Below are 13107 nucleotides of genomic sequence, written 5' to 3'. Positions count from 1 at the left end.
TGGAGAAATGATGTCCTGTAAAAAATAAAATATGGATCACTGAGTAAATTTAGACAGCGTACAATATATCCACACTTGGTGTTTCAAAGTGTATTACCACTTGATATGTATAATACCATATTGTAATGAATGCTGAACATTGTACATTCTGTTTGTACACATTCAGTTAATGACAGGGAATTCTTACCTATAAGTGCACATAAACAAGACTGAAAAGAGCAGCATCATAGCGACTGGGTGTGAGACAGAGACTTCTCTGTTAAATGATCTTCTCTTGGAACATTCACTCAGTTCCTCTCACGACACATGATTTGTAAAACTAAGCTCCTCCTCTTGACACAATATAATGGCTGCATATTGACTCCACTTGATGGCGCTATTGTCAAATGAAACCTGTAACTACAGTGTAAAACTCTCTCAGGCGATGTTAGGTTTTTGTACAGTGTTTCTGGGTTTCCTGTCACTGTGGGCTTCAGAGCACAGTAGTACATAGCAGAGTCTGTCTCTTCAGCAGAGGAGATCTCCAGATCCACACGGGTCTTCTCTTTGTTCAGTTTACCAGATAAGCGAGAGTCAAGAGAATCATCTCTATTTTCAGTCCCACTGTAGTGTGGGATGAGCAGAAGGTATTGGGGAGCTGATCCTGGAGACTGTTTATACCATAGTAGAGTGTCTGCTGAGGAGTAGTTACAGGAAAGAAGAACATTACTACCCACTTCTGCATACACTTCATGTTGGTTTGGCTCTATAGTCTGCTCATAACTGCCACCTGTAAATGGGAAGAAATGAACAATGAGAAATTATTTTATTAAAATTAAATTGTATTGTTGTAATTTTCTTAACAGAAAACATGACACTACTTTGAAAGCCATAACTTACCTATTACTGAGAACGTAATAATTGACCAGATGAACATGAACATGGCTATGGTTGGAAGTCAAACTGACTAATAGCACAACAGAACCTGAAATCTCCAAACCAAATGAATCTGCAAATGTTTTCTGTTGATCATTCCTGCTTAGTTTCGCTACAAGCTCCACCCCAAAGTACAGTTGCTCTAAAAAATACTCAATCTCTCCTCTCCTCTCATTTGTCCTCTCTTCAGTGGTACTGCATTTCTCGTTCTCTCCACTGGGGAGAATGGGGGGGTGGAATAGTTTCCCTCCGTTATTGTATGAATCACATATGAAGGTTTTTGTGCAGTGTTTCTGGGTTTCCTGTCACAATGGCCATCAGGGCACAGTAGTAGAGAGCAGAGTCTGTCACTTCAGCAGAGGAGATCTCCAGATCCACACGTTTGGCTTTTTTGTCATGCTTTAGAGTGAACCCTGGTATAATAGCTTCATACTCCTTAACCAGTAACTGTGGTGCTGATTTGGGATATTGTCGATATCATAGAAGAATGTTATCAGAAGAGGTGTAGTTACAAGAGAGAGAAACTGTCCCTTTCTGAAGACACTTCTACATCAGTGTAGGGTGTTAATACCTGTTCAGAACTGACACCTGTAAAACATAATACTATATATAATCTAACACTTTTTTTTAAAGCAAATGATAGAATAAATGAAAATCAAATGCAGTTTAAGAGAAAACATTTTCAAAGTTAAAGACATTCGTACATATATCATGTATTGGCTTTGTAATAATTTATTTGAAAAATAAATACACCTTAACTTCTTGACGCTACCCATCCCGTTAGTAGGATCATTTTCGGCAGCAACCGTTGAATAGCATAGCGCCACAGTCAAATAATATTACAAAAAAATATTCATATTCATGAAATCCCAAGTGCAATATTGCAAAGCACATCTTAGCCTTTTGTTAATCCACTTGTCGTCTCAGATTTTGAAATTATGCTTTACAGCAAAAGCAATTCAAGCGTTTGTGTAAATTTATCGATTGCACAACATAACATTATGCACACTAAGCATTAGGTAGCTAGGTCACGAAAATCAGAAAAGCAAACAAATTAATCGTTTACCTTTGATGATCTTCGGATGTTTTCACTCACGAGACTCCCAGTTACACAACAAATGTTCCTTTTGTTACATAAAGATTATTTTTATACCCACAATACCTACGTTTGTTTCTCCCGTCATGTTCAGAAATCCACAGGAAAGAGAGGTCATGACAACGCAGACGTATATTTCAAATAATATCCATAATGTCCACAGAAACATGTCAAATGTTTTTTATAATCAATCCTCAGGGTTGTTTTTAAAATATATATTCGATTATATATCAACCTGGTGTGTAGGTTTTTCAAAAACACCGGGAGAAACAATGGCCACTTTACTCTGTAGCGCAAAACTCACTCTGAGAGCCCCCACCTATCCACTTACGCAATGTGGTCTTTCACACTCATTTTTCAAAATAAAAACCTGAAACTATGTCTAAAGACTGTTGACACATTAGGGAAGCCATAGAAAAATTAATCTGGTTGATATTCCTTTAAATGGAGGATAGGCATGCATAGGAACAGAGAGGTTTCAAAATAAGAGGAACTTCCTGATTGGATTTTCCTCAGGTTTTCGCCTGCAATATCAGTTCTGTTATACTCACAGACAATATTTTTACAGTTTTGGAAACGTTAGAGTGTTTTCTATCCTAATCTGACAATTATATGCATTTTCTAATTTCTGGGACTGAAACATAGGCAGTTTCAAATGGGTATGTTTTTTAGCCAAAAACAAAAATACTGCCCCCTATACGCAAAAGATTAACATAATCACACTCAGTTTCAATGAAAATGTAATTACTTACCTATCAAGTCAAAGAAGAGTAATAGTGAACAGGACAACATTGTAGATGGCAGGATGTGTTGAATAAGCACCAGCTGCTGACAAAAAGCACAGCATTAACTGGCTATGATCATGTTTTATCTTGAGGATTCATTATCTAATCCTGAGTTGTATACTCTAGCTCCTCCTACTGACAATGTAGAAACAAAGATATGTACCTTTGATTTATTCACTAGAGACTCCACTTGATAACACTGTGGTGTAACAGAAGACAGCAAATGCTTGTAAATCCATTCATTTCCGCTCACTACTGAGTCAATAAGTTATTCGTCACTGTGGACGTCACAACACAGTAGCACAGAGCAGAGTATTTCACTTCAACAGAGGAGATCTCCAGATCTGTACAGGTCTTCTCTTTGTTCAGTTTAACAGGGATGCGAGGGTATGGAGGTTTAGCTCTCACTACAGTCCTAGAGGCATGGTGGATGAGCAGAAGGTATTGGGGAACTGATCCTGGATACTGTTTATACCACAGTACACTGTATGCAGAGGAGCAGTTGCAGGAAAGTTGAACATTACCACCCTCCTCTCCATACACTTCATGTTGGTTTGGCTGGATGGTCTGGAGAAAACTGTCACCTACAAATGTGAGGAGGTGTTGGATAAATCACAAGGTAGATGTATTTGAAATAAGGAATGATCTTGGTATTTACTCTAAAATCCAATAATACAAATAAACTATACATTAGCCTAAAAAATGTAGTTAAAAGAGTTACAAGAATACAGTAATTTACTAATATGTCGGTACACCCCTGATAACTCCTTTGTCCCACCTCCCACACATGCGGTGACCTCACCCATTACAACCAGCATGTCCAGAGATACAACCTCTCTCATCATCACCCAGTGCCTGGGCTTACCTCCGCTGTACCCGCACCCCACCATACCCCTGTCTGCGCATTATGCCCTGAATATATTCTACCATGCCCAGAAACCTGCTCCTCTTATTCTCTGTCCCCAACGCTCTAGGCGACCAGTTTTGATAGCCTTTAGCCGCACCCTCATACTACTCCTTCTCTGTTCCGCGGGTGATGTGGAGGTAAACCCAGGCCCTGCATGTCCCCAGGCACCCTCATTTGTTGACTTCTGTGATCGAAAAAGCCTTGGTTTCATGCATGTCAACATCAGAAGCCTCCTCCCTAAGTTTGTTTTACTCACTGCTCTAGCACACTCTGCTAACCCTGATGTCCTTGCTGTGTCTGAATCCTGGCTCAGGAAGGCCACCAAAAATTCAGAGATTTCCATACCCAACTATAACATCTTCTGTCAAGATAGAACTGCCAAAGAGGGAGGAGTTGCAGTCTACTGCAGAGATAGCCTGCAAAGTAATGTCATACTTTCCAGGTCCATACCCAAACAGTTCGAACTACTAATTTTGAAAATCACTCTCTCCAGAAATAAGTCTCTCACTGTTGCCGCCTGCTACCGACCCCCCTCAGCTCCCAGCTGTGCCCTGGACACCATTTGTGAATTGATCGCCCCCATCTAGCCTCAGAGTTTGTTCTGTTAGGTGACCTAAACTGGGATATGCTTAACACCCCGCCAGTCCTACAATCTAAGCTAGATGCCCTCAATCTCACACAAATCATCAAGGAACCCACCAGGTACAACCCTAACTCTGTAAACAAGGGCACCCTCATAGACGTCATCCTGACCAACTGGCCCTCCAAATACACCTCCGCTGTCTTCAACCAGGATCTCAGCGATCACTGCCTCATTGCCTGTATCCGCTACAGAGCCGCAGTCAAACGACCACCCCTCATCACTGTCAAACGCTCCCTAAAACACTTCTGCGAGCAGGCCTTTCTAATCGACCTGGCCCGGGTATCCTGGAAGGACATTGACCTCATCCCGTCAGTTGAGGATGCCTGGTCATTCTTTAAAAGTAACTTCCTCACCATTTTAGATAAGCATGCTCCGTTCAAAAAATGCAGAACTAAGAACAGATACAGTCCTTGGTTCACCCCAGACCTGACTGCCCTCGACCAGCACAAAAACAACCTGTGGCGGACTGCAACAGCATCGAATAGTGTCCGTGATATGCAACTGTTCAGGAAAGTCCGGAACCAATACACGCAGTCAGTCAGGAAAGCTAAGGCCAGCTTCTTCAGGCAGAAGTTTGCATCCTGTAGCTCCAACTCCAAAAAGTTCTGGGACACTGTGAAGTCCATGGAGAACAAGAGCACCTCCTCCCAGCTGCCCACTGCACTGAGGCTAGGTAACACGGTCACCACCGATAAATCCATGATTATCGAAAACTTCAATAAACATTTCTCAACGGCTGGCCATGCCTTCCGCCTGGCTACTCCAACCTCGGCCAACAGCTCCGCCCCCCCCGGCAGCTCCTCGCCCAAGCCTCTCCAGGTTCTCCTTTACCCAAATCCAGATAGCAGATGTTCTGAAAGAGCTGCAAAACCTGGACCCGTACAAATCAGCTGGGCTTGACAATCTGGACCCCCTATTTCTGAAACTATCCGCCGCCATTGTCGCAACCCCTATTACCAGCCTGTTCAACCTCTCTTTCATATCGTCTGAGATCCCCAAGGATTGAAAGCTGCCGCAGTCATCCCCCTCTTCAAAGGGGAGACACCCTGGACCCAAACTGTTACAGACCTATATCCATCCTGCCCTGCCTATCTAAGGTCTTCGAAAGCCAAGTCAACAAACAGGTCACTGACCATCTCGAATCCCACCGTACCTTCTCCGCTGTGCAATCTGGTTTCCGAGCCGGTCACGGGTGCACCTCAGCCACACTCAAGGTACTAAACGATATCATAACCGCCATCGATAAAAGACAGTACTGTGCAGCCGTCTGCATTGACCTCGCCAAGGCTTTCGACTCTGTCAATCACCATATTCTTATCGGCAGACTCAGTAGCCTCGGTTTTTCGGATGACTGCCTTGCCTGGTTCACCAATTACTTTGCAGACAGAGTTCAGTGTGTCAAATCGGAGGGCATGCTGTCCGGTCCTCTGGCAGCCTCTATGGGGGTGCCACAGGGTTCAATTCTCGGGCCGACTCTTATCTCTGTATATATCAATGATGTTGCTCTTGCTGCGTGCGATTCCCTGATCCACCTCTACGCAGACGACACCATTCTATATACTTTCGGCCCGTCATTGGACACTGTGCTATCTAACCTCCAAACAAGCTTCAATGCCATACAACACTCCTTCCGTGGCCTCCAACTGCTCTTAAACGCTAGTAAAACCAAATGCATGCTTTTCAACCGATCGCTGCCTGCACCCGCATGCCCGACTAGCATCACCACCCTGGATGGTTCCGACCTTGAATATGTGGACATCTATAAGTACCTAGGTGTCTGGCTAGACTGCAAACTCTCCTTCCAGACTCATATCAAACATCTCCAATCGAAAATCAAATCAAGAGTCGGCTTTCTATTCCGCAACAAAGCCTCCTTCACTCACGCCGCCAAGCTTACCCTAGTAAAACTGACTATCCTACCGATCCTCGACTTCGGCGATGTCATCTACAAAATGGCTTCCAACACTCTACTCATCAAACTGGATGCAGTCTATCACAGTGCCATCCGTTTTGTCACTAAAGCACCTTATACCACCCACCACTGCGACTTGTATGCTCTAGTCGGCTGGCCCTCGTTACATATTCGTCGCCAGACCCACTGGCTCCAGGTCATCTACAAGTCCATGCTAGGTAAAGCTCCGCCTTATCTCAGTTCACTGGTCACGATGGCAACACCCATCCGTAGCACGCGCTCCAGCAGGTGTATCTCACTGATCATCCCTAAAGCCAACACCTCATTTGGCCGCCTTTCGTTCCAGTACTCTGCTGCCTGTGACTGGAACGAATTGCAAAAATCGCTGAAGTTGGAGACTTTTATCTCCCTCACCAACTTCAAACATCAGCTATCTGAGCAACTAACCGATCGCTGCAGCTGTACATAGTCTATTGGTAAATAGCCCACCCATTTTCACCTACCTCATCCCCATACTGTTTTTATTTATTTACTTTTCTGCTCTTTTGCACACCAATATCTCTACCTGTACATGACCATGTGATCATTTATCACTCCAGTGTTAATCTGCAAAATTGTAATTATTCGCCTACCTCCTCATGCCTTTTGCACACATTGTATATAGACTCCCCCTTTGTTTTCTACTGTGTTATTGACTTGTTAATTGTTTATTCCATGTGTAACTCTGTGTTGTCTGCTCACACTGCTATGCTTTATCTTGGCCAGGTCGCAGTTGCAAATGAGAACTTGTTCTCAACTAGCCTACCTGGTTAAATAAAGGTGAAATAAAAAATAAAAAATAAAAAAACACAAAGGAAAATAATTGTTTTGCAGGAGATTTTGTTTTAACCTGCAGTAGTAAGCTTATCATGAGCTGTCAGGTTTTTGTACAGTGTTTCTCAATTTTCTATCAATGTGGGCTGCAAGGCGCAATAGTACAGAGAAGAGTCTGTTACATTAGCAGAGGAGATCTCCAGATCCAGGCGGGTTCTCTCCTTATTCAGTTTAATAGACAGATGTGGGTATGGAGGAGTAGCGTTCACTATAGAGGGGATTGAGGAGACTGTAGTGAGGAGAAGGAAGATGGGAGCTGATCTGGGATACTGACGATACCATTGGAGGTTGTATGGTGAACCAGAGTAGTTGCAAGACAGTGTAACAAAACCTCCTTTGTCACCATGCATTATCTTTGCTGTTGGTTGAATTTCATCTTGGTAACTGACACCTGAAAAAGAGATTGACTCTGAGTACTGGACTCTGTTCATGCTTAAGGCATTTGAAAAAATCCATCTCCACCATCGTTATTTACTAACGTTTCAAACTGCAGCACACTATCAGCGTTATTCTTTTAATTTGGAACCTTGATTAAACAGTGGCTATAATGAACATTGAGAAAACTCACCAACAAGTGCAGAAATGAATAAAAGTGGATAGAGGAACATGATGTTGGAAGTTCAGCAGCTCTCTCAGTAACACTGAGGTATCTCTCCCCTGTAACAAACTAAATGATATCCCCATATGGTCTGCTTAGCTTAGCTCCTCCTCTTGAATAGATAGCAGTTTCTGAACAGTGTTGACAGGTTTCCTGTTGCTGTGGGCTCCAGGGCACAGTGGTGTCTATCACTACAGCAACCTGTGTGGAGCTCCAGATCCACACAGGTTCTCTCATCGTTCAGTTTGGCAGCCATTCTTGGGTATGGATGAGTAGCTCCCACTACAAGCAGATTTACAGTGTCTCTGAGGAGGAGGAATTGGGATGCTCATCCAGTATCACTGGAGATAATTAGCCTTTACTGTTGTTACTGTTGTTACTGTTGTTTTAATTCTCTGAGTAAAAACTCAACGGACACTATGAAAGCTCAAACCAAGTTTATTCTTCCCAGAGGGTTCATACAGCTGCGGTAGACGACAACATTTCACACAAGCATTGATATTTAACCCTTTCTCCTATGCTGAGTCTCCTCCTACACCTCTAAACAACCAATGCATCTCTGTTGCTATAAATAACCTTAGTGATATCTGTTCTTCCTCACTTCATCTGACCTGACTTCTGCCCCAAAGTGCCCACTCCTCCCCAACTCAAGGCTGTCATGGGGACTTGTACCAGACTGTCTCTCTTCTCATCCCAGAGGATCCCTACCATAAGATGCCTGATAGCTAACAATAACAAATCCTGACATAATGTAAACGTTATACATTACCCTCTCTCCCCCAGTGAAATGAATAAGTATATTTCATATTCTCAGAACCCAACAGTCCCCCCTCTTGAACAATAGCTTCCTACTGTTCAACTTACAGTAGGATAACAAAACATGAACAAAGGATAAAACATGATTAACATTGAGGTTTACAAACTCAGAGACTTAAGGCCTCTGTTCTATAGTCACACCATGCACACTCTTATTTCCATTTCTCATAGTACACTGATAATAATGTGTCCAATGGATCTGTTGACTTCTTCCAGTTCAGTGTTCCTCTTCTGGTTCCTAAGAGAATGATAGCAGAAGACTTGAAAAGCAAAAGGAAACACAAAACATAACAGTATTAACAATGTGGTAAGCTATGCATAATGATTTATGCATGAAAACCCAAAGTCTGAGACCATGACAATTCCCACTCTCTCTTCACCTGACTCAATGTCTCCAGGATACTTTTCTGCTGCATTCCACAACAATGAAAGCCTAAAAAGCCTCCTTAAGCTTTCGCCCAGTTTTCCCCTTTCCGGCCCCAGGATCCGAGAGGTGTTCCCAAGCCATGTCATTTTCACTTTGTTCCCCATCTCCTCCATTGCCACCTGAAAGGCACATCACCTGATTGGCAGAGTACAATTACCCCAACATCTATCCTTTCATATGAAGCATTAATGCAACCGCTGTGTCAGATTTCAAGAAAACCTTACTGAAAAAGCACACCATGCAATAATCTGAGTAAAGCGCTCAGACAACAAAACAAGCCATACAGATATCCGCCATGTTGTGGAGTCAACAGAAGTCAGAAATAGCATTATAAATATTCACTTACCTCTGATGATCTTCATCAGAATGCACTCCCAGGAATCCCAGTTCCACAATAAATGTTTGATTTGTTCGATAAAGTCCATAATTTATGTCCATATACCTCCTCTTTGTTCACGCGTTTAGTACACAATCCAAACTCACGAGGCGCGGGAAAGTCCAGGCGAAAGTTCAGACGAAAAGTCATATTACAGTTCGTATAAACATGTCAAACGATGTACAGAATCAATCTTTAGGATGTTTTTAACATAACTCTTCAATAATGTTCCCATCTGAGAATTCCTTTGTCTGTAGAAATGCGATGGAACGCAGGTCGCTCTCACGTGAGCGAGCATGATCAGCTCATGGCACTCTGGCAGAGCCCTGACTCATTCAGCTCTTATTCCCCCCCTCGTTCACAGTAGAAACAAGGTTCTAAAGAATGTTGACATCTAGTGGAAGCCTTAGGAAGTGCAATATGACCCCATATGTCTACACTGTATATTCGATAGGCAATGACTTGAAAAACTACACACCTCAGATTTCCCACTTCCTGGTTGGATTCTTTTCTCAGGTTTTTAGCTGCCATATGAGTACTGTTATACTCACAGACATCATTCAAACAGTTTTAGAAACTTCAGTGTTTTCTATCCAAATATACTAATAATATGCATATATTAGCAACTGGGCCTGAGTAGCAGGCAGTTTACTCTGGGCACCTTATTCATCCAAGCTACTCAATACTGCCCCCCAGTCCCAAAGAAGTTAACAATCCACTCTGAGTCCTGAGACCTCACATGTGGAGTGAGCATGGAAAGAGATAACATTGTGGGAGAAATGAACCAGACAGAATGGTGGTAGTGGCTCAGGTGAGACTTGTGTTTGTGGGAAAAACTGATTACTTGGTATTAAAATCAAGACATTACCAAGGGCCATCAAATGTGACAGGCAAGTCTTACGTAGATATGTGCCGTTGGGAAGGAGGAAGTGCCAGGAGGAGGGGTGGTGGTATCGAGGAAGATCTACACACTGCAAACAATTTAGACTAAGAATGCATTGAAATACCAATCTTTCATTACCATGCCACTCACAACAGGAAAACAGGGACAAAGGGGTGTTGTCATGAGAAGAGTTATTACCGGCAATAAAAGTTCCTGTTTATACATTTACATTCTAAGCAGGATGATGTGAGCTAGGTTGAGAATCTTGAATTCAAGTTATACTCAAAGAAAAGCACAAAGGACTGTCATTCTAAATTTGAGTTGGATAATGTATAAAATGTTTTGGATACAGCGAATGAGAGTTGCTATCTAACAGTGAGGGGTGGGGTTACTGCTCAGATTTATTAGGCCTAGGGAGGCTCTAGAAACATTATATGTAGGTGTCCTCTGACAGGGAGGTTATTTGAGAACTCACTGGATGACAGCTTGGTAGAAACATTACGTTTTTGTATTTTGTTGTATTTTTTTACCATGTCATCAGAATTTTAACTTCAAAACGCATCAACACAGAGATTGCTGGATGATACGGTACAATTAATTGCATACAAGGCAGAGTCTGTGTTTTGCGTTAACACACATGAAAATGAAGGAGACGGGTATGGAAACCAGTATCACATGGGCATAGAATGTAACGGATGGATGATTCTTTCCCCAGTTTTAGTCGCATCAAGGGTGGTGTGAAATTATTAAATATGTACATTTTCTATTTCCTGTTTAAGTAAAAATGTTTTTAGGTTTCATAGAACATAAGAGTGATCATTGTTACAAAGGAGGGACTGATCTATATTGACTAATTGATGTGGGAATGCTTTAGTATGTTTATAACTTTAGAAGTGCATTAGGAGTAGTGACTATTGTGTTATGGGTTAGATGGAATGATATATGCGCAAATGTATCCGTAGCAGGAGGCGAGGTACACGAGGCCTGTGTTTGAGACAGAATGTTTACATAGGGCTGTTAAGTGGGATGGAATGTGACTGGGGTGGAGATCTGTGGGGGCTCATAAATTAAGGTCAAATGGCTTGGTAGCTGGTAACTGGGACACCGATGGAAATACCAGGGGCTGTTATTCAGGTGTAAAATGAGTGATCTTGCCATAATGGGAGAGTCTATGTTTTCAGGAAATGACCCATGCATTGCAGTATGTATATCCTCAGGTGAAAGCAGCACATGAGCAGCAGGAGATAACGGAGGGAATGGGCTGAATTCTGGAAATTGAGGAAGTAGAGGGCATGAAGTTAGTTCTACATGACCTCCAAAAGACAAAAAGCTAAGTAGTAACATTATGTCCAGATTATCTTTCCAGGGTGAAAAAGTTAAATGAAAGTAGTAGAGTGAGGACGAGCAGAGTCTGTCACTTCAGCAGAGGAGATCCCCAGATCCACACGGTCGGTATGGACCTTAGGGACAGTTTTCTGGACATACCCTGATTTGGTGATGAAACTCTGGTTTAGACCTAGGATACTGACTATACCACTGTAGATCGTTTTCAGAGCCAGTGTAGCTGCAGGATAGTGTGATGGTACCACCCCTCACACCACCTACCATAGAATTAACTTCTTATGGCTGGGAGCAGTATTGAGTAGCTTGGATGAATAAGGTGCCCAGAGGTGCCCAGAGTAAACTGCCTGCTCCTCAGTCCCAGATGCTAATATAGGCATATTATTAGTAGTATTGGATAGAAAACACTCTGAAATGTCTAAAACTGTTTGAATGATGTCTGTGAGTATAACAGAATTCATATGGCAGGCAAAAACCTGAGAAAAAATCCAACCAGGAAGTGGGAAATCTGAGGTTGGTCGATTTTCAACTCAGCCCCTTTTAAAGATACAGTGGGATATTGGTCATTTTGCACTTCCTAAGGCTTCCATTAGATGTCAACCGTCTTTAGAAACTTGTTTGAGGCTTCTACTAAGAAGGCGGGCTGAATGAGAGGGGAATGAGTCAGAGGTCTGCCAGCAGCCACGCGCTCAGTCATGCGCATTCACATGAGAGGGAGCTCCCGTTCCTTTGCTTTTCTAAAGACAAAGGAATTCTCCGGTTGGAATATTATTGAAGTTTTATGTTAAAATCATCCTAAAGATTGATTCCATACATCATTTGAAATGTTTCTACGGACAGTAATGGAACTTTTTGACATTTTGTCTGCAACTAGTGAACGCGCTTTGTGATTTTTCTTTTGTTTACCAAACGCGCCAACAAAAGTAGCTATTTGGACATAAATGATGGACATTATCAAACAAATCAAACATTTATTGTGGACCTGGGATTCCTGGGTGTGCATTCTGATGAAGATCAAAGGTAAGTGAATATTTATAATGTTATTTCTGACTTCTGTTGACTCCAACATGGCGGAAATATGTATTAGTCGTCTGAGCACCGTCCTCAGATTATTGCATGGTTTGCTTTTTCCGTAAAGTTTTTTAAAAATCTGACACAGTGGTTGCATTAAGGAGAAGTTTATCTACATTTCCATGTATAACACATGTATTTTCATCAACATTTATAATGAGTATTTGTGTAAATTGATGTGGCTCTCTGCAATATCACCAGATGTTTTTGGAACTACTGAACATAATGCGCCAATGTATACTGAGAATTTTTTATATACATATGAACTTTACCGAACAAAACATACATGTATTGTGTAACATGAAGTCCTATGAGTGTCATCTGATGAAGATCAAAGGTTAGTGATTCATTTGATCTCTATTTCTGCTTTTTGTGACTCCACTCTTTGGCTGGAAAAATTGCTGTTTTTCTGTGACTTGGCGGTGACCTAACATAATTGTTTGTGGTGCTTTCGCTGTAAAGCG

At 42.1% G+C, this 13107-nt stretch overlaps 1 gene segment (V, D, J or C); it reads right to left on the bottom strand.

Moving 5' to 3' along the window:
• Window positions 1-246: 246 nt before the first annotated feature.
• Window positions 247-1082, bottom strand: LOC112259603. The segment is given in 2 exon segments: window positions 247-769; window positions 880-1082. Coding segments are annotated over 2 exon segments (525 nt in total).
• Window positions 1083-13107: the final 12025 nt, after the last annotated feature.

The sequence above is a fragment of the Oncorhynchus tshawytscha genome, linkage group LG10 (assembly GCF_018296145.1).
Source record: "Oncorhynchus tshawytscha isolate Ot180627B linkage group LG10, Otsh_v2.0, whole genome shotgun sequence".
Lineage (NCBI taxonomy): Eukaryota > Metazoa > Chordata > Actinopteri > Salmoniformes > Salmonidae > Oncorhynchus > Oncorhynchus tshawytscha.
The sequence above is the reverse complement of the archived record's forward strand: the minus strand, read 5'-3'. Positions and strand labels throughout refer to the sequence as shown.